Source organism: Hypanus sabinus, chromosome X1 (assembly GCF_030144855.1).
Source record: "Hypanus sabinus isolate sHypSab1 chromosome X1, sHypSab1.hap1, whole genome shotgun sequence".
NCBI lineage: Eukaryota > Metazoa > Chordata > Chondrichthyes > Myliobatiformes > Dasyatidae > Hypanus > Hypanus sabinus.
This window is the reverse complement of record NC_082738.1, coordinates 56,877,043-56,904,736: the sequence shown is the minus strand read 5'-3', so window position 1 is coordinate 56,904,736 and position 27,694 is coordinate 56,877,043. Positions and strand designations below refer to the sequence as shown.

The window sequence follows — 27,694 nt, the reverse complement described above, 5'->3', positions numbered from 1 at the left end:
TGTGTCTGTGTGTGTGTGTCTTGAATTTCCAGTATCTGCAGATTTCCTCGTGTTTGCGTATCTGCACAAGAAAGTAGTTTAACACTTTCATGCAAGTATGGCACTTTAAGACAAACTTGATGTGGACTAAAATGTCAGTTTGACAGCACAACTAAGCTATAATGACAACTGCTCCCCTTCAGATACAAGAGTGATTAAAGTCAAATAAAACATGTTGAAAATGTGTTAAGCCCTTCAGTATCTGAGGAACAATAAATTAATGTTCAAAGAAGCATTCTGGTTCGTTCTAGAGTGGCTAACTCACCTTTTCTGTTTTAATTTAGTTCTAGTTCCACCATATACTTTTTCCAGGACTATCTATTTAAAAATTTAGAGCTGCATAACTCTGAGGATTGCCAATCACACTGAACAAATATGCAACTTTTATTGGGCTCTTATGCCATACAAAACAAATCATCCTATCAAAATTAGGTGTTCTGAAATGTCACCAGTCATTCCATCTTTGCTGTCCACAAACCAACTGTACATAAAAAAATAGAGATTTCTCCTGTTCTCAAAATGGGTTGAATATCTGAGTTCTCAAAGACTTCAAAAGATGAACTGTATTCAAATTTAATAACTCCTCAATTCAATAGTTAATTCCAATTTTTAAAAATCTAATTTAAAATGAGAAGTACAATACATATAGTCAGGCTGGAAAGAGCAACCCACTATGTTTCTTTTGCCTGAGTTCCCATTTCCTACAACGGATGAAAATCCTTCTCTCTAATGTCCCTTCCTTCTAATCGTTGCATTTGAAGCCAAAAGGTTGAAACACACTGCATTCAGTTTGACTGGACATGGACAATTGCAGACAAGTAATTGACAAAAGGATTTTTACAAAGTTCAGGTGTGGCTCCAATTACTATCAAACCAGCAGCCACATCTGTAATATCAGAGCTGAAGTTGGAAGTCTCATCATAGAATGATAACTCCTTTCTTCATTTTTGTTTTGTTAAATGAGGCTATAGTACACGTTGCCAGTAGCAATTCATTATTCAGTTGGTAATTTCTTCTCCTAATGACCAAATCTATGTAGGAACCCTCATTACTATGTCCTTCAGCTAAAGCCACATTTCCTGGCTCAGCAATTTTTATGCTGTTACAGAGTGAAGGTTAATAGAGTGTTGCTGCTTGCCTTTTTATTGCAGTTGTGAACACGAGAACTTCCATCACTCAAGTGAGTACTTTCACTTGCATATAAATGAATAACTCTTGTAAATCTAAAATAAGTAGTAATTCAACTGATGACTTAAAGTAATTTCTTATTTTTGGTGGTGGGTGGGAGAAGGGGAGGATGTTTATTATATAGAGGTACATTTTCCATTGGTAACAAATGTACGCAGAAACTATTCTTGGATAAGCTATCATATGTCTGATCAGAATAAGCAAATTCCAAATTTAATTGTAATGCTTTTGTCTTAAACTGATGACCAGAATGATTTGGCAAACCTTCTTTGTCCAAGGACTCTAGTCTCAAACAAAAGATAATTAGACAATCCAAAACTTTTGGAAAATATTTCTTTTAAAGAAATAACTGGCCAATAAGGCCAGGGAAACACAAGGCTGGGAGACATTGGTCATTAATGGTTGTTACCTTAGACCAGCTTGCACAAATAAATAGAACCGCATTTAAATGCTAAACCTGTACCTGAAGGATACTGTCACTTCACTTACCCATTGCCTTAGTTTCTTCACCTTTTGCGTTCAGAATGGAGAATTTAAATTTTGCTCTTACTTCACTTTTTGGACAGCTGACTAGCAGCAGGTAGAGTGATAGGTAATCTTTACTTTCCTCATCTAAACCTTTAGGGTTCACTCGGAGGCACCTTAAATATACATAAAAAATGAAATATGTTAAAAAGAAAATGAATGAATCATATACAGGCTAAAAAAAATTGGAAAAGCATTTAGATGCGGGTTTGGCCTGTCTCAATTTTCCTCTTCATCACCTTCACCGTAATTGTATCTAGTGTGTAAGAAAATACAGCTTACTTGAAAAATGAGCACTCTCTCCCTCTCAGTCTAAATAACTCTTTTGTCCAACAATCCTATCTTGTACATTAGCTCATTACCCGGGATCTACCTTTTAGCAACACTTAAAAATCAGCTGTAACACTGCAACTATCCCCCCGTGAGGTTACTAAAACAAGACAGGTCAACAAATGCTAAGCTCATATTAAATACCTCCAGTTTGCTTCTCTTCTCAACTTGTACAATATTTTTGAAATGAACTTGTCACACTTACCATTTTCCCCTGCAATTATTGTACAGCACTTGGAGATGTGGAACTTTTGGATGAGGCAAGTTGCTTTTCAGCTCTGATGACTAAGAAGCATGCCAATTCTTCCTTTGGGAACATTTTTATCTAATTTGGACCTGACACTATGTCTAAATTCTAAATATAATTTTGCTCCTAATGCCAACCACTACAATTTTTCCTTGACATTGTTCCAGTTCACTGTCATAAAGCAGATTCTGCTGTGTTTAAATGCTATATTAGTTGTACATGAAAAGCTGAATGAGTGAATTCAAAGAAAAAAATGTTTGCCAGACACAAACTTTAAATTAAAAAAACTGCAAGCACTTTAATGCCATGAAAACAGGCTACTCACAAAACTGACCTCTGTGCCTCTGGTAACCTTAACTATGGTGATTTGAAATTAGTAGAAAGTACGAGTACTTAAAGTTAAGTACATTAAGTTAAGAATATGCACATTTTGTTAATTTCACTAACATCTAAAAGTGTTTAAATCAATTATTACTTTAAATCAATTATGGAATACAGTTAATATTCTCAAAGATATACCAATCATAGTATAGTTGTAGAACAGTTTCATTGAAATTAAAATGTTGATTAGAACAGTTAAAAATTATTTGAATAGTTAATGTTAAATCTGAGTATATTTAGGTCAATTTACACTTTCCTATGTCAGGTTTCATACAAATAGAAAGTGAATACTTAATACTACAGGTTCACTTTAACCTTCAACTGCCTTGCATTAAAACACTGCTTCATGGAACAATGTTCCATCAATCAAAAAAAACTGTCCATGTTGGAAATCTGAAACAACAACAGAAGACCTCTCAGTAGGTTGGGCAACATCTGCAAAGAGAGACACTGACATCATTTCAGCTCCATAGGCCTTCATAAAACCTGGTGAATGTTTTTATTTGAATTGTATCACTGGAGGTTACTTTAAAAAGCATCAGCTGAATTAATAATCTCCTACTTCAAAGTAGCATAAAACTGGTCAAACTGGACAACACATTTCATGCCAGCTACTTTTGGCTGTTTCTTCGATGACATCGTAGGATTCAATGTGGGTACGTCCACAGATGATTGTACCATTTAGCTCCATTCACAACACTTCTGATAATAACTACATACAACAAACCTTGTAGCAAGACACACAAAATGCTGGAGGATCTCAGTAGGCCAGGCAGCATCTATGGAAAAAATGTACAGTTGACATTTCGGGCCAAAACCCTTCAGCAAGACTGGAGAAAAAAATGCTGAGGATTAGATTTGAAAGGTGGTAGGAGGGGAGAGAGAAACACCAAGCTACAGATGAAACTTGGAGGGGGAGGGATGAAGCAAAGAGCCAGGAAATTGATTGGTGAAAGAGACAGAAGGCCATGGAAGAAAGAAGAAAGGGTTGGAGGAGCACCAGAGGGAGGTGATGGGTGGGCAAGGAGATGAGAGAGGGAAAGGGGATGGGAAATGGTGAAGAGAAGGTAGGTGGAAGCATTACTGGAAACTTGTGAAGTCAATGTTCATGCCATCAGGTTAGAGGCTACCCAAATGGAATGTAAGGTGTTGTTTCTCCAACCAGCCTTATCATGACAGTGGAGGAGGCCATGGATGGACATATCGGAATGGGAATGGGATGTGGAATTAAGATCAGTGGCCACTGGGTGATCATGTTTGCTCTGGCGGACAGAGCGTAGATGCTCGGCGAAGCGGTCTGCCAATCTACATCAGATCTTGCTGATATACAGGAGGCTACACCGGGAGCACTGGATACAGTATATGACCCCAATAGACTCACAGGTGAAGTGTCACCTCACCTGGAAGGACTGTTTAGACCATAAGACATAGGTGTCAAACTCAAGGCCCGCGGGCCATATCCGGCCCGGCGTACAATTATATCCGGCCCGCGAGATCATTTTAGATAGATCTATTATTTTAATTATTAATGGCCCGGCGATATGAAGCCTATGATTATAAGTTAATACCAATCATAAAAATAATGCTTGCTCAGCAGTCTTCTTCATAAGAAACAGAATTTGTGAAGTGAAACACTTTGTAGTTATAGCACTTATGAGTTATGTAGTTATGAGACACATGAGAACAGGCTGAAAAAATGGAGGCAATGAAAGCTGCGTTCACACACGCCCGACTGATCTGGCCCGCATGAGGCTGCATTTTGCCCAATCCGGCCCGTGACCTAAAATGAGTTTGACACCCCTGCCATAAGACATAGGAACAAAAGTAGGCCATTTAACCCTTGGAGTCTGCTCCAACATCTAATCATGGCTGATCCAATCCTTCCAGTCATCTCAACTCCCATCCTTCTCCCATTACCCTTTGATGCCCTGGCTAATCATGAACCTATCTATCTCTGCCTTAAATGCACCCAATGAATTGGCCTCCACAGTCGCTTGTGGCAACAAATTCCACAGTTTACCACCCTCGGACTAAAGTAATTTCGCTGCATCTCTGTTCTAAATGGACATCCTTCAATGCTGCAGTCATGCCCTAATGTCCTAGATTCCCTACCATGGGAAATAACTTTGCCGTATCTAACGTTTGGGGTCCTGAATGGTAGTGAGGAAGGAGGTGAAGGGGCAGGTGAAGCACTTGTTCCACTTGCAAGAACAAGTGCCGGGAGGAGATCAGTGGGGAGGGACAATTGGACAAGGGACAGCAGATGCGGCAGAGACGAAGGAATTGAGAGAGGGAGATGGCGTTTTTACAAGTAGCAGGGTGGGACGAAGTATTGTCCAGGTAGCTGTGACAGTCCATTGGTTTACAATAGACATTGGTGGATAAGCTGTCTCCGGAGATAAGAGACAGAAAGATCAAGAAAGGGAAGGGAAGGGAACTGTTGGAAATGGACCAGGTGAATTTGAGGGCCGGGTGGAAGTCGGAGGTAAACTGGATGAAATTGACGAGTTCAGCATGGATGCAGGAAGCAGCACCAATGCAGTCAACACTGCAGTGTAGGAAAGGTGTGGGACGGTCACCAGTGTAGGCTTGGTACATAGACAGTTCCAAATAGTCTACAAACAGGCAGGTATAGCTGGGACCCATGTGAGTGCCCATGGCTACCCCTTTTGTTTGAAGGAAGTGGGAGAACCCAAAGGAGAAATTACTTCGAGTGAGGGCAAGTTCCGCAAGGCGGAGGGAAACTGTTTGGGTCCGGTGTCCAGAAAGAAATGGAGAGCTTTGAAACCTTCCTGGTGGGGGATGGAGGTGTATAGTGACTGGACATCCATAGTAAAAATATGATGGGGGCCAGAGAACTTGAAATCCTTAAAAATATCAAGAGCATGTGAGATGTGACAGAGTTAAGTGGTAAGGGACTGAACCGGAGTCGGGGGGGGGAAGAGAGAGAGACTCTGTAGTCTAGCCAGTAATTGCTAAGTGACACATTCACGACACAGAAAGAATAGTATGCAGACTAACAGTCTCCACTATGTTTAACCATAATACTCAATATTTTCATCATGGAAATCAGCATGGTCCATCTATTTTGTGATTAGAAATATCAAAGCTACATGAAGCAGCTCAAAAGGTGTGACGTGCTCTGGTAAATCCATGACTTAATCTGCTCAGAACATTTCCACAATCTACAGGGAATGTTACAGATATTATAGAATATTCTCCATCAACTTTGAATAAGTGTAGGCTGAGCACCAAGCAAGAAACTAAAACCATCCAGACAAAGCAACCTGCTTGATGCACTCTCCTTTCACCACCTTGTACCTTTATTTCCCTCATCACCAGCACCACTAATGCAGTGTGAACCAGGTGCTTCTTCAAAAAGCACCTCTCAAACCTGCAGCACATGAAGAACACCACCTCTCTAACTGGCATCCTGGCCTGGAAGTATGCCACTGTTCCTTCATTCACACCTGGTTGAAATGTCAGAACTTTATGGCCAAAGGCAGTATGAGTGCTTGTAGGAGTTCAAGGAGATATTTCACAACCTCTTTCTCAACGTTAGTGATGGGTGAAAGGATGATGACAGTTTGGTCCTAAATTGCACAGAAATAATACTCATGCACCTGGACCTCCAATCTGTTAATTATCAGCAAAAGCTTAAAAAGTTTAGCTATTTAATGCACTTAATGCAAAGGTAACAGCCTCTGTGCATATTCGTTTCATTGTACTTTCTCTCTTTTGTACGTAGCAGACAGAAAGCATGGAAGGAGGATGCTTCGGACAGCACCAGGCTTGATGCTGACGATGGATTAAGGCAAAAAAAATCATCACTTAAAATGTATAACTGGTAAGAAGTTATTTCCCCTGCTCTATAAAAGCACAACACTCCATTCCATTATAATTTTACTGAAAAATTGCTGGACAAGCACCTAGTGCAGTGGGAGGGGGGTGAGGAGGGACTAGAAGAAAATTAGGTAATTGATAAGCATGCAAGTAAAGTTTACAGGAAACTGGACTGCTGGGAATGCTAAGAACCCACATAAGCATACTTAGCTGAACTATCTTTTTTGTCACTTGGGAACTTTTAAAAAAATGAGAAAACATGTCGACAGACAAGATGAGGAAGTAAAGATAATATCTAGACTAAATGACCTCAACATCAACCAGAATTCACATTTCATGAGCTGAATTTTTTAAAAATAAAATTAAATTGCAGATGATCTTCATAATTCTTTATAACTATAAATGCAAGCCATGATATAATCTGTGGTGCAAATTTAAAACAATGAGCAAAATGTACAATTCATATTTATTCTATTCTTTCTTCTCACTGGATTTTGCACCTTTTCCATCTGAAATCTACACTCATTTTTTTTTAAAAGAGAGAAATCCACAACACTAAATTAATTCCCTGTAGCCATTGCCAAGACCACGCAAAATACTCTATCCAAATTATGAAAATCTGCTGCAAAATAGTTACTCAATTACTATTTGAACTCTTATACATACTAAGTAATACAAAATTGGCAATATTTGACCTGTTCGTTTGCAGTCATAACTGAGCACGCAAAATTATCACACTGTGGTATAAAATATACCTATTTCATAAAACTATTATATTGAAATACAAGAGCATTGCCACATTGAAACATTTTCAACAAAAGTATTCTATTCATATACTCAAATAAAAAAGGATGAAAAAGTCTATTTTATGGCAGAATCCTAAGGCCTGGGAACCCCAGTTTGTAAACGTTAGACTTAAAATGGAGACTCAATAACCATTAAGTTTTTGGTAAATAAATGTGTCACTCCATCTCCATTAAAAACTTACACGGGAGGGTTAAATTGAATTTGCTGCTTTTAAAAACCCCATCATCTCCTACTACCCTAAGCACACAAACAAACCTGTAAGTGGACAAGGTTATAACTGTAAGGACGTATCACAATTGGTCTAAATATCCAAATAGAAAAGGGAAAGATAACACTCTCGCTCCCCCTTTGAACACAATCTAACAACGCACAGGAGTGTATGAAAAACAGAATTGTGCCATTGGAATGGATACACCAAAATTCAATCTTTCAGCCACAATACAATTCAACACCCAGTGCCGATTGCCTTTTTCCAAAGTATTATCTTCAAATGAATAGTCAAAAGTTAAAAACTAAACCATCTACTGCTTCCTCAGATATACCTCATCAAATCTTCTAATGAACTATCATTAATGTGAAATATTAACTTTGCTGCTCTCTTCTCTTCACAGATGCTGTCTGAACTACAAAACACCTCGAGCCTAAACTTTTCTAATTTCAGATTTTCAGCATCTATAGACTTCTGCTTTTGGTACCTCAGCAGGTCCCTGAAACACTTCAAATAATGCTGCAGTCTGCTCAATAACAGACTTTGCCAGCTTGTACCACTTTTACTGAAAGAATTTGCTCATGGAAAGATCAATGTCCTTTAGGTGATTTCCAGCTATTTTGATGTTCAAAACCATAAACCACTATTCTTAAAGACTGGTAAGAGAAAGAAGACATATCAATTAATTTATCTCATTTGATATTTTCACTACTCAAGATAGAGGACAGGACAAAAAAGTATATTAAGAGCACACCATCCTGTACTTACAGAAATGTGGGCTTTGATAGTTTATTCTGAGGTTTTAAGGTGCAATAACATTATTTTCTTTGCAAATGGGTAATTAATAAAATTATAAATTTACTATATATTCCACAATGCAGACAACAAGTTCAATTCCCAAGAATATTTTATATAAGCAGACTGTAAATGAAGGACAGAACATAGAAAAGGTTGTTTGAAAACTAATGTGAAAGAAGAACAGAAAACAAGAAGTCAATGCAGATTCTCATTAGAGAAGTTTCCTGTCTATTAGATTACCCAAAGACAAAAAGTTATCTTCTAGGAATGTATAATAAATAAAGGTGGTTCTTTACCCTATTTCCACTTTTCACTAAAACAGAAATATAAACATTGAAAAAACAAACTCTTGTTTCATGTGAAGAGGTTAAAATTGTTGAAATCACAACGTGCTGTTACACTGTTTTCTGAATCAGATTGATGAGGTAGAACATAGGTTTTAATGCACATTTTACAGTACTATCTGAACCAGCTGCTTGATTCCCATGAGGAAAATTAATGAAAATCTTACTGTCAATATCCATGCTTAATATACTGTAAATTTTTGCAATGTTTAAAAACAGCTGCGGTTTAAACTAAATTCCATCATTTTCAGAGAAATAGTATACAACATCTTACAGATTAAGTATACTCCATATGTATTAAACTTGCATTTCACCCATAGATACTTGGTAAGTTCAGTAACTTGGCTAATATTCTTTATACTGTTATATATCACAAAGATAAATGACAGGTTGGCAAATCAATGCACATTATTTTCATTTTAAAGTAAAATGTACACTCACAATAAGAAACATCTCCTAATGCTGGATAAACTTTCCTCGGGCTACAAGCCAGGTACAGGTATCGATTATAACTTGCGTTTCAATGACAAATTCTACCAGTACCTTCAGGGATGATGCCTGGGTCTCCAGTGGTATTTATACCCCCACAGTCCAGCCCTCCTAATTGGTTAGTACTCATCCAATCAGGATTCCACTGTCCAACCTTGTTTACAATCGAATTCCAGTTCTTTCTTAGAGTAAGACCTTCGTCTTTGTTAAAATTCTTTTCCTCTAGTTTTATTTCAATGGCTTCCTTTACCAAGCCACTGGCACAGCACAGTAGTTTTGTGCCGAAACCAATCCTTACGGCCATTGGGAATACAATGTTCTGCTACTGTTGACCTCTCCGAGTAACTCCAAGCAGATAAAACTCCTGTGCTCTTTGATGCACCATGCAGCCCGTCTGGCCGATATACACTGCTCCAGATTCACAGGGAATCCTGTAAATGCCAGCCGTCCTGAGTCCCAGGTCAGCTTTGACCTGCATTAGCTGTGACTTAAGCTTTCTTATGAGTATGTGGATGGTATTAATCCAGTATTTCTTCAGGATCCTGGTGATCCTTCCAAAAACCTGTGGAAATATGGGGAAGACCGGCGGTAGCAATGGGTTCTTCTATGTTGTTAGGTTTCTAAGCTTTTCTGTCAGCCCTTTTAAGGGCAGGATTGATTTCCTTTACCTGTATCCATTCTGTAGGAACGTCCTACACATCATCCTTAGGAGATTATCCAGGTCCAAAATAGTTTCTGCACGGTTAATCAAATTAGAAAGAACCACTCTACGTTGGGAGGTGTGATGGTGGCTGTAATTGTTGTGGTACAAATCCATATGAGTGGGTTTCCAATAGACATCATGTCCAAGGCTACTATTGGGTTTCCATCGTATTAAAATGTCCAGGAAAGGGAGGCAACCACTCTTCTCCATCTCCATCGCAAATTGAATGTTTGGATCTATGCTGTTCAGATGGCTGTGGAACTGTTGGAGTGCCTGGAGTCCATGAGGCCACCGTACAAAAGTGTCACTGACGTATTTGAAGAAGCATTTGGGGCGTAAGGGCAATGAACTCAGAGCCCTCTCCTCAAAACCTTTCATGTAGAAATTAGCAATAGCCGGCAACAAGGCCACTCCATCAGCTTATTCACAGTAGTACCCCTTATAGAGGAAGTATGTCAGAGTAAGGGTGTGTTCTAAACGGTCAATGGTACCCTTATTAAACCATGGAGTGCCTAGAGTCCATGAGGACACACTACGAAGATGTGGTCATAGGACTGACTTAGACATCTGAAAACTACTGTGTTGCGGCAATGGCTTTGAGGACTCCCTGGTAAAGGAAACCATTGAAATAAAACTAGAAGAAAATAATTTTAACAAAGAAGAACCTCTCGCTCTGTAAGAACTGGAATTCACTTATAAACAAGGTGGGAGAGTAGAAATTTGATTGGGACGAGGACAACCCAATCAGGAGGGAAGGACTGACAGACTACCGGGGGGAGGGGGGGGGGATATAAATACCAACCTACTAGACGTGCCCAGGCATCAGCCCTAAGGAGATGGCAGTTTATCACCGAAGCATCAATTATAATTAAAACGTGTACCTGGCTTGAAGCCCAAGAAGAGTTTATTTGTTATATATGCCAGGAAAGCAGTGGATCCTTTTTCATCTCCTAACATTGTTTCTATGACATAAAGAATGAAGTTACTTCAGCTTTTTAACATCATACTTCAAGGTTTCATCAACTTCAAAAATTCTCAAAATTGTAAATAAAGTTTCAAACAAATAATCAAACTCAAAGCTGTGATAAGGATATTTTGACAAATTACTAATCTTCCTCTTGAAACCATCATCTGTCTTTACATCAAAATAACCCCTCCTATTACCTCACATTTAAACTATGTCCAATATGCTAAACAGGCAATATAAATCTAACCAATTGATCTTAAAAGAATTTAATGTTTCAGAAGTGTCTAGGTTATTCACCAATTTATTAACTATTTGATGATCTGGGCATCTCAAATGAAATACTTCCATTAAGTATTTCCAAACGTTGAGTTTAACCATGCGTTGTCAATGACATTAGCACTGCCTAATGATCCATTAACTGTAACAAGAATGACAACTGAGCAAATCTAACTGGGTCAGTTACAAGTACTATAGCTACATCAGCATACAATGTCTGGTTTTCCTGCAGTGTCTCACCTCCCGGATCCTTAAAGCCTGCCCAATTTTTGTACATATAACTTTCAATGTGGAAGTCAGAAATGCAACAGTTCCCCACTTGTCTGGATAACTGCATCTCCAATTCTCAAATATCTCAACATAAAAGTAATTTTTTGATTAATATTGTGTAGAGCCTCAGGAGATGGCTGAGATTTTTAACGTCTACTTGTCTTCTGTGTTTACCAAGGATAATATTAGACCATAAGGCACACGAGCAGAATTAGGTCACTCAGCTCATCTAGTCTGCTTTGCCATCCTATTATGGCCGATTTATTATCCCTCTCAACCACATTCTCCTGCCTTCTCCTCATAACCTTTAACAACTTGACTAACCAAGAACCTATCAACCTCCACATTAAATATAACCATTGACTTAGCCTGCATAGCCATCTGGAGTAATGAATGCCACAGATTCACCACACTCTGGCTAAAGAATTTTTTCCTCACCTCTGGTCCTAGACTTCCCCACTATAAGAAACATCCTCTCAACATTCACTTTATCCCAAACTTTCAATATTCAATAGGGTGCAATGAGACTCCACCCCCCCACCCCCACATTCTTCTAAACTCTAGTGAACTCCTGTATTTTCATGGATGTCTGCGAAGACCAAGAATTCAAGAATTTCAGGTTGTATATTGCAAACATTCTCTGATATTAAATGGTACTACGGTACTATTGAAAACTGCTCACAATACTCCAGGTGTGATCTGACCATTGCCTTATAAAGCCTCAGCATTATACCCTTGCTTTTGTGTTCTAATACACTTGAAATCAATGCTAACATTGCATTTGCCTTCATCGCCACCAACTCAACCTGCAAGTTTACCTTTAGAGAACCCTGAATGAGGACTCTCAAGTTCCTCTGCATCTTTGATTTTTGAATTTTCTCCCCATTTACAAAATAGTACACAACTTTATTCCTTCTGCCAAAGTGCATGACCATGAACTTTCCTACATTATATTCCATCTGCCACTTCTTTGCCCATTCCTCAACACTACCTGCCCATTCACCTATCTTCGTATCATCTGCAAACTTGGCCACAAAGCCATCAACTCTTTCATCCGAATTATTAACATACAATGTGAAAGGAAGCGTTGCCAACACAGACTGCTGCATACCACTAGTCTCCAGCAACCAATCAGAAAAGGTCCCTTTTATTCCCACTCTTGCTTCCTGCAAGTCAGCCAATCTTCTATGACAATAGACATAAAGGTGCAGAAGTAGACCATTCAGCCCTTCGAGCCTGCACCACCATTCTGAGATCATGGCTGATCATCTACTATCAATACCCGGTTCCTGCCTTGTCCCCATATCCCTTGATTCCCCTATCCATAAGATACCTATCTAGCTCCTTCTTGAAAGCATCCAGAGAATTGGCCTCCACTGCCTTCCGAGGCAGTGCATTCCAGACCCCCACAACTCTCTGGGAGAAGAAGTTTTTCCTTAACTCTTTCCTAAATGACCTACCCCTTATTCTCAAACCATGCCCTCTGGTACTGGACTGTCCCAGCATCTGGAACATATTTCTTGCCTCTATCTTGTCCAATCCCTTAATAATCTTGTATGTTGCAATCAGATCTCCTCTCAATCTCCTTAATTCCAGCATGTACAAGCCCAGTCTCTCTAACCTCTCTGCGTAAGACAGTCCGGACATCCCAGGAATTAACCTCGTGAATCTACGCTGCACTTCCTCTATAGCCAGGATGTCCTTCCTTAACCCTGGAGACCAAAACTGTACACAATACTCCAGGTGTGGTCTCACCAGGGCCCTGTACAAATGCAAAAGGATTTCCTTGCTCTTGTACTCAATTCCCTTTGTAATAAAGGCCAACATTCCATTAGCCTTCTTCACTGCCTGCTGCACTTGCTCATTCACCTTCAGTGACTGATGAACGAGGACTCCTAGGTCTTTTTGTATTTCTCCCTTACCTAACTTTACACCGTTCAGATAATAATCTGCCTTCCTGTTCTTACTCCCAAAGTGGATAACCTCACACTTATTCACATTAAACGTCACCTGCCAAGTATCTGCCCACTCACTCAGCCTATCCAAGTCACCCTGAATTCTCCTAACATCCTCATCACATTTCACACTGCCACCCAGCTTGGTATCATCAGCGAGTTTGCTGATGTTATTCTCAATGCCTTCATCTAAATCGTTGATGTAAATCATAAACAGCTGTGGTCCCAATACCAAGCCTTGTGGCACCCCACTAGTCACCACCTGCCATTCCAAGAAACACCCATTCACCATTACCCTTTGCTTTCTATCTGCCAACCAGTTTTCTATCCATGTCAATATCTTCCCCCCAATGCCATGAGCTCTGATTTTATCCACCAATCTCCTATGTGGGACCTTATCAAATGCCTACTGAAAATCGAGGTACACTCTCCTTTGTCTAACTTCCTGGTTACATCCTCGAAAAACTCCATTAGTCAAGCATGATTTACCCTTGGTAAATCCATGCTGGCTCGGCCCAATCCTATCACTGCTATCTAGATATGCCACTATTTCATCTTTAATAATGGACTCTAGCATCTTCCCCACTACTGATGTTAGGCTGACAGGACGATAGTTCTCTGTTTTCTCCCTTCCTCCTTTCTTAAAAAGTGGGATAACATTAGCCATTCTCCAATCCGCAGGAACTATGCATGCTGGTGCTTTTCCTATGTGCAGCATCTTGTCAAAATTCTTATGAAAATCCAAATAAACAAAATCCACTGACTCTCCTTTGTCTTTCCTGCCTGTCATTTTCTCACTAATTCCAAAAGATTGGTCAGGCAATATTTTCCCTTTAGAAAACAATGCTAACTTTGACCTATTTTATGTGCCTCCAAGTACATCAAAACCTCATCCTAATAACAGACTCCAACATCTGGTTAGCCACTTAAGTCTGGCTAACTATCCTGCAAGATCCTTTCTTCTGCCTCCCTCCTTTCTTGAACAGTGGAGTGACATTTGCAATTTTCCTTGTCCTCAAGAACCACTCCAGAATCTAGTGATTCTTGAAGTATCATTACTAATGCCTCCACAATTTCTTCAGTTACCTCTTTCAGAACCCTGGGGTGTAGCCCATCTGGCTTTTTACCTACCTTCGGGCTCCAGCTTCTCAAACACCTTCCACTAAGTAATAGTAACAACAGTCACTTCTGCCCCCCGATACTCTTGCATTCCTGGCATTCTGCTTGCGTCTTCCATAGTAAAGATAGACACAAAATACTTGTCAAGTTCCTCCGCCATTTCTTTATTCTCCATTACTACCCCTCCAGCTCATTTTCCAGTGGTCCAAAAACCACTCGTCTCCCTTTTATTCATTATACAGTCCTGTGCAAAAGTCTTGGGCACATATATATCAGGTGCCTAAGACTTTTGCACAGTATATTTGCTAATGTGTAGTGGAGAGCGAGTTTGTAAATCCAGCAGAAGGAAATAATGTTGGGAATGGCGAGGGTGGAAAGGTGCGAAAGACTGTGGGACAAGTGGCAGAGAAGGAATGACAGAGTGAATGTTGGCGTGGGTGCAGACACACCCAATCCTGAGACACCAGACAAGGTCATTTGATGCCAAACAATTGGTTTATTGATCATTACAGAACGTTGCTCGAGTGCTTCCCATTCTCTCTCCCTTTTCCCAACTAGGATTCCACTCTCCCTGCCCCTTCCAACTCTCAGTCCACAATAGAGACCCATATCTGAATCAGGTTTGTCATCACTCACATATGTCTGATTTTTTTTTGTGACAGCAGTATAGTGTGATACATAAAATTACTACAGTTCTGTGTGTAACCCTCTCATCAGGCTTGTGTACAAACCTGGCTTGTTAGCAAACTCTGCCAACAGCCATGTGACTCAGCAGTGAGAATGCCACCTTTCATAAGCAGTATACAACTCAGGTTGGTATGATTTGGGGTTCAACCAAACAGGAAAGGTGGGATGTTTCAATTAAGGAACAGTGATTGTAGTGAATGCTGTGCAAATACTGCTCCATGCAAAATTATCATTCACCAGAAAATTCACAGATCATACACTAGAATAAAATTACAAAAGGAAATATACAGTATTTAAAAAATTTTTCAACTTCAACAGTTACAGAAAAAGAAAAAGACCCATTACAGTTAAACCAGTCTAATATGCACATAAATGTTGGAGCTCATTTCTGGAGTAGTCAGGTGTAATGCTGTACTCACACGCTGAACCCATATTGTGTGAAAAGACACCACCACAGCTCCAACTTCCCTCGAAGACCTTCTTGAACAAACTGGCTCTCTCAGGAGTATTGGCACTTCCTCCTTTGAGCCCTTCATCTGCACAAAGCACTTCTTACAATAGGGACTTCCCTTCAGGTGGGATTCTACCACCATCTTCTTTTGTGCTCTTCCCCACACCTCCTAACAAAAGGCCCAAAAACGCGACTACTGTGCTTCAGAAATCTGATCCCACCCAGATCTCTCTAATGTTCCATAGCAAATGCTCCTCATCTTAAGCCAAGGCCAAAACAATAGTCTATGAAGCTTACTGACAGGACACACTGCGTTTACAGAAAACTGCTAAAATAAAAATACCTCACAGCATAACTGTAAAAATCTTAATCAGGGTATTACATGTGCAAAAGTCATTGTTCCAGAAGACTCCAGGGTGGTTAATATTGTAACATTGTTCAAGGGTAGCAAGGACAGGTCAGAAAACTATAGGCTGGTGAACCTGACTTCAATTGTAGGGAGGTTACTGGAAGAAATTGTGAGGGACAAAATCTACCATCACTTGGATAGTTAACATCCGATCAAGGTCAGCATGCTTTGTGAATGGGATGTCATAGCTGACAAATCTTCTGGAATTTTTTTTTTGAAGAGGTAAACCAGGGAACAGATGAAAATAAGGCCATGGATGTTGGCTATATAGACTTCAGTAAGGCTTTGACAAAGTCCTGCATGGATGGCATAGGTCATATGGGATCCAGAAGAAGCTAGCAAGGTGTTGAGCAAATTCTGTAAATGATAAGAAGTCGAGAGTGATGGTTGAAAGTTGATCTTCAGCTGAAAGTCTGTGACTAGTGGGGTAACCCAGGGACAATAAACACAAAGTGCACTGCAGATGCTGTGGTCAAATCAACACGTACAAAAGCTGGATGAAGTCAGCAAATCAGGCAACATCCATTGAAACAAACAGTCAACGTTTTGGGCTGAGACCCTTCGTCACGACTGAAGGAGGAGGGAGCAGGGGCCCTATAAAGAAGGTGGGGGGAGGGTGGAAGGTGCCAGGTGAAAAACCAATTAGAGGAAAGATCAAGGGGTGGGGGAGGGGAAGCATGGAGGGGATAGGCGTTGAAGTGAAGGAGGAATGTAAGGGGAAAGCACTATGGGTAATAGAAGAAGACGACAAAATCATGAGAGAGGTGATGGGCAGCTAGAAGAGGAGGCAGAGTGAAAGTGGGATGGTGAGAGGGAGGGAATTACCGGAAGTTGGAGAATTCGATGTTCATACCAAGGGGCTGGAGACTACCCAGACGGTATATGAGGTGTTGCTCCTCCAACCTGAGTTTGGTCTCATCATGGCAGTAGAGGAGGCCATGTATGGACATATCTGAATGGGAATGTGACCCAGGGACAATGTTGGGACCTCTGTCCATTATTTATGCAAATGATTGCATACGAATGTACACTACGTATTAGCCAGCTTGCTGCTGATACCAGATTTGAGGTACTGTTAATAGAGAAACAAGCTGCAATGAATTGCAAGATGGACGGCATCAAATTACCTATATTCACCACTATCGCCAACACCTAGACGTGCAAGAGCAGCAGTGCATTTCAGTTCCCCTACCTCTTGCCAATTCACATAATAAACTAATTTTAAAGTTACATTACTGTCTTTTCATTGTTGCCGAGTCAAAACTTCAGATTTCTTACTAAATAATGCTGTGGGAGTCCTTCACAAGGACTACAATGGTTCTGGTAGAATTTATGCTAGCTTTCCTTATAGTACCACATCCCAAGAGAAAATAAAGACCAGTAGCCAATCTAGAAGCAATCTTGCTCATCGAGTGTGGTCTTTTATTTTTATTCTTTTTTTTCTTTAAATTGGGTTACTTTGGATTTCTTGCTTTGTGGCTATCTACGAGCAAGCAAATCTCAAGATTGTATAATTTATACACTGATAATAAATATACTTTAATCTTGAATCTAGAATTCTGGAGTGGGGAAAGCAATGAATAACTGCTTCTGCAAATCTCAAAACTGAGCAAAGAGCAAGAAGAGGGAAAGAAAATTAAGTTTCCCAGAGACCCTTTGTACTTAAACTGACATTTGGAAAGAAAAATAAATGGAATATTTACAGAACTTAAGACATCTGCCATCTCTTGGATATTTCAGATGTTTAATTTAAATAAGAGGACCTGCCAACCATTTCACATGCTCTTACAATTAGACAGCTGAATTCCAATTAATATTTCATCCGAAAACTTCTCATTAGAGGCCTTTATAGATGGGCAACACTTTAGCACATTACAAGGGGAAAATACCAATGCTTAAACACTCACATTCAATGTTGCATCCCAGTTAATTAACACAAAGCACTGCGTGGACAGCTTGAAGCCAAAAGATAGCAAAAAGTAGCTTGCAGATATTTACAAACCAGTCAACTGAGCCAACTTGTTGCTCATCTGATCTGAATTCTAATTCTAATACAACAAAAATATTAATTTACTTTTTAGAGTTTTAAGATATGACAGGGTTGCTAGAACACTATGCACAAGGGTTCAAACAAGATTATCAAATATGGGTTAAGCAGTGCACCTGAACCTGCACAATTTTCTTTAAATTAAGGACTGAGAATGGCCTTAGAATGGTATTTCTGATGACAAAGTAAATCAATGTCACTATGCAATTCAAGCACTTAAAATGTTGTCTTTTGCCAAAGTACTCTTAAGCAATTACTTGTTTGAACCCCTGCATGTAAATGAAAGATATTACTCAGTCCCACACTTACCATTTCAATTTATCATTTGCTCCAGAGGAGAAAGTTGAACTCTTGATAACTTCTCCCATTTCCTCCCGGCAAAAACTAAAATTGTTGATTGTCCACATATAAGAGAACTTCACGACTTTTATCTAGCAAAAATAAAAATTGTAAAGGCAATTATTAAAAATATTGTATTTGAATAAAACTAATTCATCCTTGCTTAATATAAGCATACTGTATATACCTAATGACTAGCTTGTCCTTTACACTAAATTTCCTAATGAGTGTACCTCAGAAAAAAATAATAGATTACCATACTATTCATAACTTCCAACACAATGGCAGAATATACTTAATACAACAAAGTCCTCCACAAAATAACAATTCAACAAGTCTAGTTCAAAGTACTACTAAGCTCACTAGTGAGCACAAATTCATGACCTTGAACAGAACTCTAAAGCAAGTTATTTTGAATACATCTAGAAGTAACAGTTTGTATCAGTTGGTAGCTTGAACAACTAATAGCAATGATTTGAGATTTCTACATTATTAGAAATGCAAAGCTTCAGGCCTGCTAGCTTCAACGATTCAAATGGAAGTCAATGGCGTATTTTGTAATCTGTGCTAACATTCATTTCACAATCAACACTAAAAGCAACTAAAAGCTCATTTGCCATCTTATTGTTTTGGATAATGTTTCTGATATAAATACTACTGTTTCCACAAGTTCCTGGACTGAATAGACGAAACATCAAGAATTACAGCGTCATGTTGTACAATACAAATTGTTTGTTTCATGAGCTTCTCGAAATTCAGATGTTCAGCAAATTGGAGTTATAAACTGTAAATATCTTCCAGTGAATATGCAAGTCTTCATTTTTCTCAGCAGGAACACTGAAAATATTATTGTCAACGGGGGCCCAGTACAGAACAGCAATATTCACCAATATTGCAAAATGGTCCTGGTTTAGTCGCATGACTTGTGCTCCTTTGGAAATTCTGCAGACTGAAACAGCTGCTGGAAAATTCAATTAGTACAAGGCATAGTTTCAAAGTAAAAGTTAGTGAATTTTAGCCTCAACTATAAAATTTTCTTCAAAAGCAAAACTCCAAATGTTGAGAGCTAGGTTAGCCAGTCATTGAGCAAATGGAAGCATGTAATATACTTCCAGGGATTGAAAAGGTGGTAAAAAAAATAAGCTGAGCCAGTATCTTAGACCACAGCAGATACAGAGAAATCAAGTTATCATTTCCCTTGCCTCTGCTCTCACCCAATTTCCAACAGGACTCATTCAACAGACTATTATCCTTAATTTCTGACATCTTCAAAGATATTCCAGACTCATCTTCCCCTCGCCTCCCCTTTCAATGTTTCACATGCATCATTGCTTTTGCAACTCCTTGGTCCAGTTGTCTATTGCCTCTAACAGCACTCTGTCGAAGAAGCAGACAATGCAACATCTGTCCTTTAATCTCTTTCCTTCCCACCACCCAGGGGTGTAAACAACCTTTCTAAATGAAAAACGCAGATTCTGCTCATGCTGAAAATCCAGAGAAACATACAAAATACTAGAGGAACTCAGGAGGTCAGGAAGCATCTACGCAAAGGAATAAACAGTTTACATTTCAGGCACAGACCCTTCATCAGGACTGGAAAGGAAGTGTGGAAGAAGCTGTAAGAAGGTCAAGAGGTGGGGGAAGCAGTACAAGCTAGAAGGTAATAGGTGAAGCCAGGTGGGTGGGGGGCCTGATGAAGTGAGAAGCTGGGAGGTGATAGTGGAAAAAGTAAAGTGATGACTCCTTTCTATAGATTCTTCCTGAGTGGCATTTTGTAGGTGTTTCTAGATGAAACAGCCCATTCACTCCGACCAGATAATGCTTGCTGCATGGTTACTCCACTTTTACCCTCATCAGAGACATTCTCCCCTTCCCCACCCTCCACAAAATGCAACAGACTTTTCTCCCCTTCCCACTTCTGACAAAGGGGCTTTCAGCTGCATTATTAATTCTCTTCTTGCATGAGCATTCCCAGCATTTTAGATTTGAATTTTATATATAACCATACCCGCTCTAGAAATAGCAAAACATAAATTTGGATTATCCTAGCTTTAACAATGCACCTATACACACACAACCCATTCCAAGGGCATTCCCATAGAAGGGATAACACTGACAATGAAGTACTGAGTCAGGTATAACAGGCTTAACTTTGTTTTTTTTGAACTGGATTTTCAATATAATGATTGGAGATTTGGGCTATTGTCAAAAAGAGTTGAGACCAGGATTCAACCATGGTGCTTTCTAATTTACAGAAAATTAAACAATGCTCAAATTCTGCAGTTAGGAAATATACCATCAGCAGCTTTCTTTGAATATCATCATTGTAATTTATTTTGGAGGAAAAATTCTAATAAATCAAAGGAAACTTTAGATATTGGCCTCAAAGTTGACACTGCCCTAGCAGAATGCATTTCAATTGACGTTTTTTTAAGAACCCATTATTAGGTAAAGCAAACCACTTTAATAAACTATCCGGCTTAGAAATGACATGATTCCCTGAAGCAGAGCCCTAAAGGTGCAGTCAGGTAAGCTGAAGCAGTTTGTAGCTATTAGCCCTTCCTTCAACACAATCATACCCTCAATTCTAATCAACAAGCTCCAAAACCTGGGCCTCTACCTCCCTCTGCAACTGGATCCTTGACTTCCTCACTGGGAGACCAGAATCAGAGCGGATAGGAAATAACATCACCTCACCCTCGCTGACAATCAACACTAGTGCACCTCAAGGATGTGTGCTCAGCCCAATGCTCTTCTCTCTACATCCAGAACTATGTGGCTAGGCACAACTTAGACGCCATTTATAAATTTGCCAATGACACAACTGTTGTTGACAGAATTTCAGATGGTAATGAGGAGGCATACAGGAGCGAGACAGGTCAGCTGGTTGAGTGGTGTCGCAACAACAACCTTGCACTCAACATCAGTAAGACAAGGAACGGATTGTGGACTTCAGGAAGGGAAAATCGAGGGAACATGCACCAGTCTTCATAGAGGGATCTGCAGCGAAAAAGGTGAGCAGTTTCAAGTTGCTGGGTGATAAAATCTCTAAAGATCTATCCTCAGCCCAAAATATTGATGCAATTATAAAGAAGGCACAATAGTGGCTATATTTCATTAAGAGTTTCAGGAGACTTGGCATGCCACCAAAGACACTCACAAATTTCTACAGATGTAATGTGGAGAGCATTCTAACTGGTTACATCACCATCTCATATGGAGGAACCAATACACAGGATCAGAAAAGGCTGTAGAAAGTTGTAAACTCAGCCAGCTCCATCATGGGCAATAGCCTCCACAGCATTGATAACACCTTCAAAAGGCAGTGCCTCAAAAACGTGAAAACCATCATTAGGGAACCCCCTACCCAGGACATGCCCTCTTTTCATTGCTACTATCAAGGAAAAGGTACAGGATCTTAAAGACACACGTGTCTTCTCCACCATCAGATTTCTGAATGGAACTTCCTTGCTACTTTTTGTTCTCTCTTTGCATTTCTATTTTTTGTTTTTAAAACACGTACATAGAGTTGGAAGAAAAAGTTTGTGATCCCTTTGAAATTACCTAGTTTTCTGCATTAAATACTCAAAATGTGGTCTGATCTTCACCTTAGTCACAATAATAGACAAACACAAATGCATCAACAATTATACATCCTCTCGTCAATACTGAGCACACCATTTAAGCAATCAGTCTCGGTTCAAAAGAGTAAGTGAACCTTTGGGGTAATGCCTTCTACTAACGCTATTTGTAGTTAGGTGCTCCAACCAATGAGAAGAGATTGGAGGTGTGGGTGTAGAGGTGCCCTGCCCTATAAAAAAGATACACAAGGTCAGGTTATTGACAGAGCCTGCTCTTCACAAGAAAGATCTGTTTAAGAGCACCATGCCTAAATCAAAACAACTTGAGGACCGAAGAATTGTAGAGATGCATGAAGCTAGAAAAGGCTACAAAACCATTTCTAAAGACCTGAGTGTTCACAGCAAGAGAAATTGCCTCCAAATGGAGGAAACTCAGTACTATTGCTACTTTCCCAAGGAGTGGGCATCCTGCAAAGATCACACAAACAGCATAACATGAAATGCTGAAGGAAGTGACAAAGAACCCAAGCATAACAGCAAAAGAACTGCAGAAATCTCTAGAAATTGCAAATATCTCTGTTCGTGTATTGACCATAAGAAATACCCTGAACGAGAATGGTGTTCATGGAAGGACATCACGGAGGAAACCACAGCTCCAAAAAAAAACAACAACATTGCTGTATGACAGAGGCAGGCTTAGAGCCATAGTCCTGACCACTGCGACTTTCCTCTGTTATGTCAATACCAATGATAAACTTGTTGTTGAGGGTGATGGCCACAGGAGTACTCTGCACTAGCTCCTTAACCTCTTTCTGTCACCCAGTCTCCTCTATATGGAGTTACTCTCATATGTCCTCTCACCTTTTCAGCATCCAGCATGATCCAGAGATCATTCAGTTCCAGCTCCAACTCCTTAACACGGATTGTTAGAAGCTGCAGCTGGATGCACTTCTTGCAGTTGTAGTTGTAATCACCACTGAGTGTCTACTCAGATGATCGCTGCTGCACTTGTCCCTACTTTTCTTTAATTGCGTATTGGTCACCGGTCAATGCTCTATTACACTGCCGCAGCCAGCTTGCAACTGCCTTTTTCTGCTCAGACAGTGGACCTGACTGAAATCCCCTCCTTGCAAATTTCTGATGTCCTGATTGGTCGTTGGTCAATGGTCTATTACCAAGGAATTTAATGTTGCTGACCCTTCTCCACCTCTGATACCCTGATGAGGGCTGGCTCATGGACCTATGGTTTCCTCTTCCTGAAGTCAATCATCAGCTCCTCGGTCTTGCTGACATTGAGTGAGATGTTGTTGTGGCACCATTCAGTCAGATTTTCAATCTCCCTCCAGCTGTTATCTGGCTCCCATCCAGCTGTCACATTAAGTAAGACTCACTCCTTCACATCTCCAGCACTCCTGCATTTTTTTATCTCACACTTTAGCAATTGTAGAACGTTCACTCTACAGTAAGCACAGGTATTCCCCTCCAGAGCCACCAAACTAGAGTGGTAAGAATGGCCTCTGGTGAGAGTCTCTTTGTTCTTTTCCACAGGACTTGGAAAGGGAGTCCATCCTTCTGCAGGAGAACAAGCTAGCTCTTCATCCAGCTAACGTACCCAAACATTTGGTTAGTTGTTGTTCCAAGCAGATGAACACCACGTGTCTCTGTACTCTTCATTATCATAACAAGAGTTAATAGCTTATTCCTTGACAACATTGCTGAAACAGTAATGGTTGTGAAAGTAATGAATTCTGTGCCATCCACAACCACCATTTACACTAGGACATTACCAGGACTGTGGAGGGCTCGAGAAATAAGGAAAGATTCTTGAGAGACACTTCCCTGGAACAAAAGAGTTATGTGTCACCTTAACTAAGTTTAAAGAAATCATATAATATGAAGCTGATGAATACGAATACGAAAGCAAGGATGTAATGTTGAGACTTAAAAAGCACTGGTGAGGCCTCACTTGAAGTATTGTGAGCAGATTTGGGTTCCTTATCTTAGAAAGGATGTGCTGAAACTGCAGAGAATTCAAAGGGGGTTCACAAAAATCATTCTGGAATTGAAGAGTCATTCGGGTCATATGAAGAGCATTTGATGGCTCTGGGACAATGTTCTGCGGACAGATGAGACAAAAGTTGAACCTTTTGTTAGAAATGAACACCACAATGCTTGGAGGAAAAAGGGCACTGCAGACCAACACCAAAACTTCATCCCAACTGTGAAGCTTGGTGGAAGGAGCATCATGGTTTGGGGCTGCTTTGCTACCTCAGGACCTTGGCAGCTTTTTTTTTTAAAACAAATTTTTTTTTTACAAAAAATATCAGGGTAGCAGTCTGTCACCTGAAGCTTAATAGAAGTTTGATGTTGCAACAAGACAATGATCCAACAGACAATGGAGATGCTGTGTTATGACCTGAAGAGGGCCATTTGTGCAAGGTATCCCAAATATTCATAAACTGAAACTGTTTTGTATGGAGGAATGCCTCCTTGCTCTTGTGCATATCTGATCAGCAGCTACAGGAAATGTTTGGTGGAGGTTATTGTTGCTAAAGGAGGTTAGACAAGTTACTAAATGCAAGGGTTCACATACTTTTTCCAGCCTGGACTGTGAATGATTTAACGATGTATTTAATGAAGACAAAGAAAAGTACAATTGTTTGTCACTATTATTGTGACTTAGATGAAGATCAGACCACACTTTGAGTAATTAATGCAGAAACCACACACACCTGATTGTAATTTTTTTTATTACGTATTGCAATGTACTGCTGAAACAACATGCCACAAAATTTGCCAGTGATAATTGTGCCTGATTCAGATTCTAATTTTTTGTACTGTGAATGTGGCAATACTTAACATTTTAAGGGATGCTTGTCTAAACAGTAATTCTGAATTAGCAAAATTTAAATATTCAAAAACAGTATAGTTATACACTTAATATTTATCTCATTCATGGATCTGTGACTATATACTCATATAGTTAAAAAAAAAACAAAATATTTGGAAAAAAAAACCATGCAGTGGATTAAAATTTGGATCCTTTGCGCCGACTGCCAAGGCTATATTATTAAAAATGATCAACCTCCCAACTTCAGAGTGCACGTTTGGGCACAACATAGAAGCAAAAATTGATGCTTGTCTAAACGGTAATTCTGAATTAGCAATTAAAGACATCAAAAACAGCATAAGTTCTACACTTAATATTTATCTTATTTATGGATCTGCGACTACATACTAATATAGTTAACAAAAACAAAATATTTTTTAAAAACATGCAGTGGATTAAAATTTGGATCCTTTGCGCCGACTGCCATGGCTATATTATTAAAAATGATCAACCTCCCAACTTCAGAGTGCACGTTTGGGCACAACATAGAAGCAGAAATTGAAACACTATATCCAAAATGCAACAATTTTAGATTTTAAAAAATGCAAATGTACCTTATATGATAGCAAACGTCTCTCAGAGCAGATTCTACATATCATCTCCAAATGGCTATGTTATCGAAACCGTATCTATCAATTTGTTATTCAAGCTAGGATCGAACAATTATTATGCTACTTACATTCACCAAGTTTGCAAGCAATACATACATTTGATCTACCCATGAGGAAAAACCACCTAATAACCTCCTCTGCTGAACCAAGAACCCATCCACCATACAACGCATCAACCGAAGAATCAAATGAGAGATAGCTGAAAAAAAGACATTGCTCAACAGTAAGAAGTAATCCACTAAATAGCACATCACATTAAATTACAGATCAAACAAGCATGTCCAAAAATGGCCACAGGAAGATAAGCGGCTAAAATGCTGGTACTATCTTTCACACAAAAGAAAAATTGGAATAGTTTATTCAAAAGTACGAGCCTACCTGCGTGTAGCACCAGCTCTCTGCCACAGGTCCACTTGACATTTCAGCTGGAGGTGGAGGACTTGGTACTCTTGACATCGCCAGTTTGACTATTCTGCAGGTATTCACAAGGCAGATGAATAAAATCTCAGTAGAAATCTCTTTCCGTTACTGTGAAAAGGTTAACACAAATTAGTTGAAAGTGTTTTTGGCTATATTGCAAATTATTATCAGAATAGCTTTAAATTCAATTTAGAGGATGATGAAAATAATTGTATCATCTTGTATTGTTTGTCTGCAATAATATCTACATAATCAGAATTCCAGTAAACGCATTTTGCAAGCAGTTAAAGGCATTTGTTCCTTAATAAATCACATATTCTACAATCCAATACAGATAAACAGTTGGCAAGAATTAAATCAACTCAAATTTGACTCAAAAGGTTAGCTCAAATTACTTTTTACACCAAACTTTCTGAATGAGAACAATATTCTAGAAAAGATTCACTCAGGCTTTAGAGCAAACCACAACACAGAGATGGCCCTTATCAAAATTATCAGTGACCTTAGGTTCAGCACTGATGCCAACAAGAATCTCAGTTCTAATTCTTTTAGATCCTAGGGCTGCCTTTGACAAAACTGACCACGACCTTCTCCCAGATCGCCTTGAGAACTGGATTGGCCTCTCTGGTAGTACTCTTAATTGGTTTCGCTCATATACCTTAGAGTAGGGTTTCTCAGCCAGAGTTCTCCAGAACCTTAGGGTTCCATGAGAGATCAGGATTGGAAAAAAAAATCATCTTTTGAACTTCACACATTGCGTGATACTAACAATGCTAACCAGTGGTGGGCAGTGACAAAGCAGCCCCGTTAGCAATCTCACTAGAGATCTCTCAGCCCAGTTATGGCAGTGCATAGTAGGACCATGTTTATTCTCAGCTTTTGACCTGAAATAGGGGAGGCCATTGATAATCAGTGGGCACTGTATTGCACAGAGGGGAAGATAGCAAGCTGATAATTGGTGAGCACTGCATTGCATTGTCAGGAGGACGGAAGGCTGATGATGAGCTTGAAGTGCATTTTCTGAATGGACCTCCCAGCTTGGGCTGTGAAGTCAACCTCTCCACCCCGAATTACACCCCCACCCCACCCCAACTTCCTCTTATGCGCCATCGATTAACTTTTTGGAGCAAAGAAACTCTACCAGTGTAGTAGAAAATTGATTCTTTAGAACAGAAGTTTCCCTCCAATTTTTATGCGCCATGACTGAGCTGCTGGCCTGCCGCTTTGCTGCTGTTGTAAACGTTGCAAAAGGTGGATTCTGTAGGTTATAAGTAAATTGTATTGTGAAGTTTTCATATTTTTTACAGTTTTCCAGTTTTGTTATTATGCAACAATGGACATAAAAAGGCCGTCATTACAATGAGAACTACTTAACAAAGGGTTTTACATGAACTGGTGATCAAAGTTGTCCTATTCCATTGTGCCAAGTCTGTGGCAAGCAACTTACAAATGTAGCAATGGCTCCAACAAAATTGAAAAGACACTGAACTACAAGTCACAGCCATCTGACACATAAAATAATCAGCACTTTTAAACGGCTATTGGAATCTCAAACAGAGTGAAGCTTTTGTTAATAAAGTCACAGTAAAAAGGTTCAGGAAACAAGTTATTTAGTAGCAGAACTAAATACCCAAAAAAAGGAAAAGTCACACAGTTAGTGAGAACCTAATGATGACAGCATGCAAAATTATAGTGGGTAAAATGCTAGAACAAGATGCAGTATGAGAAATTGAAAAGGTTTCACTCTCAATCAATATAAGTTGCCATATT

At 39.5% G+C, this 27,694-nt stretch overlaps 1 protein-coding gene across 9 annotated transcripts in view; it reads right to left on the bottom strand.

Annotated features, from left to right (window-relative positions):
* Positions 1-27,694, bottom strand: part of spop (speckle type BTB/POZ protein) — a 121,552-nt gene that overhangs the window by 43,774 nt on the left and 50,084 nt on the right. For 5 of the 9 annotated variants that reach the window (XM_059956634.1, XM_059956635.1, XM_059956636.1 and 2 more), the window contains 3 exons: positions 25,883-26,032; positions 18,393-18,514; positions 1,717-1,868 (listed from right to left, as the gene is read on the bottom strand). In XM_059956634.1, the coding sequence (XP_059812617.1) occupies positions 1,717-1,868; positions 18,393-18,514; positions 25,883-25,960 (352 nt within the window). In that variant the 5' untranslated portion in view covers positions 25,961-26,032. Of the gene's footprint in view, positions 1-1,716; positions 1,869-18,392; positions 18,515-25,882; positions 26,033-27,065; positions 27,168-27,694 lie in introns of those variants that run through there. The other 4 variants (XM_059956640.1, XM_059956642.1, XM_059956633.1 and 1 more) reach the window with 2 other exon arrangements.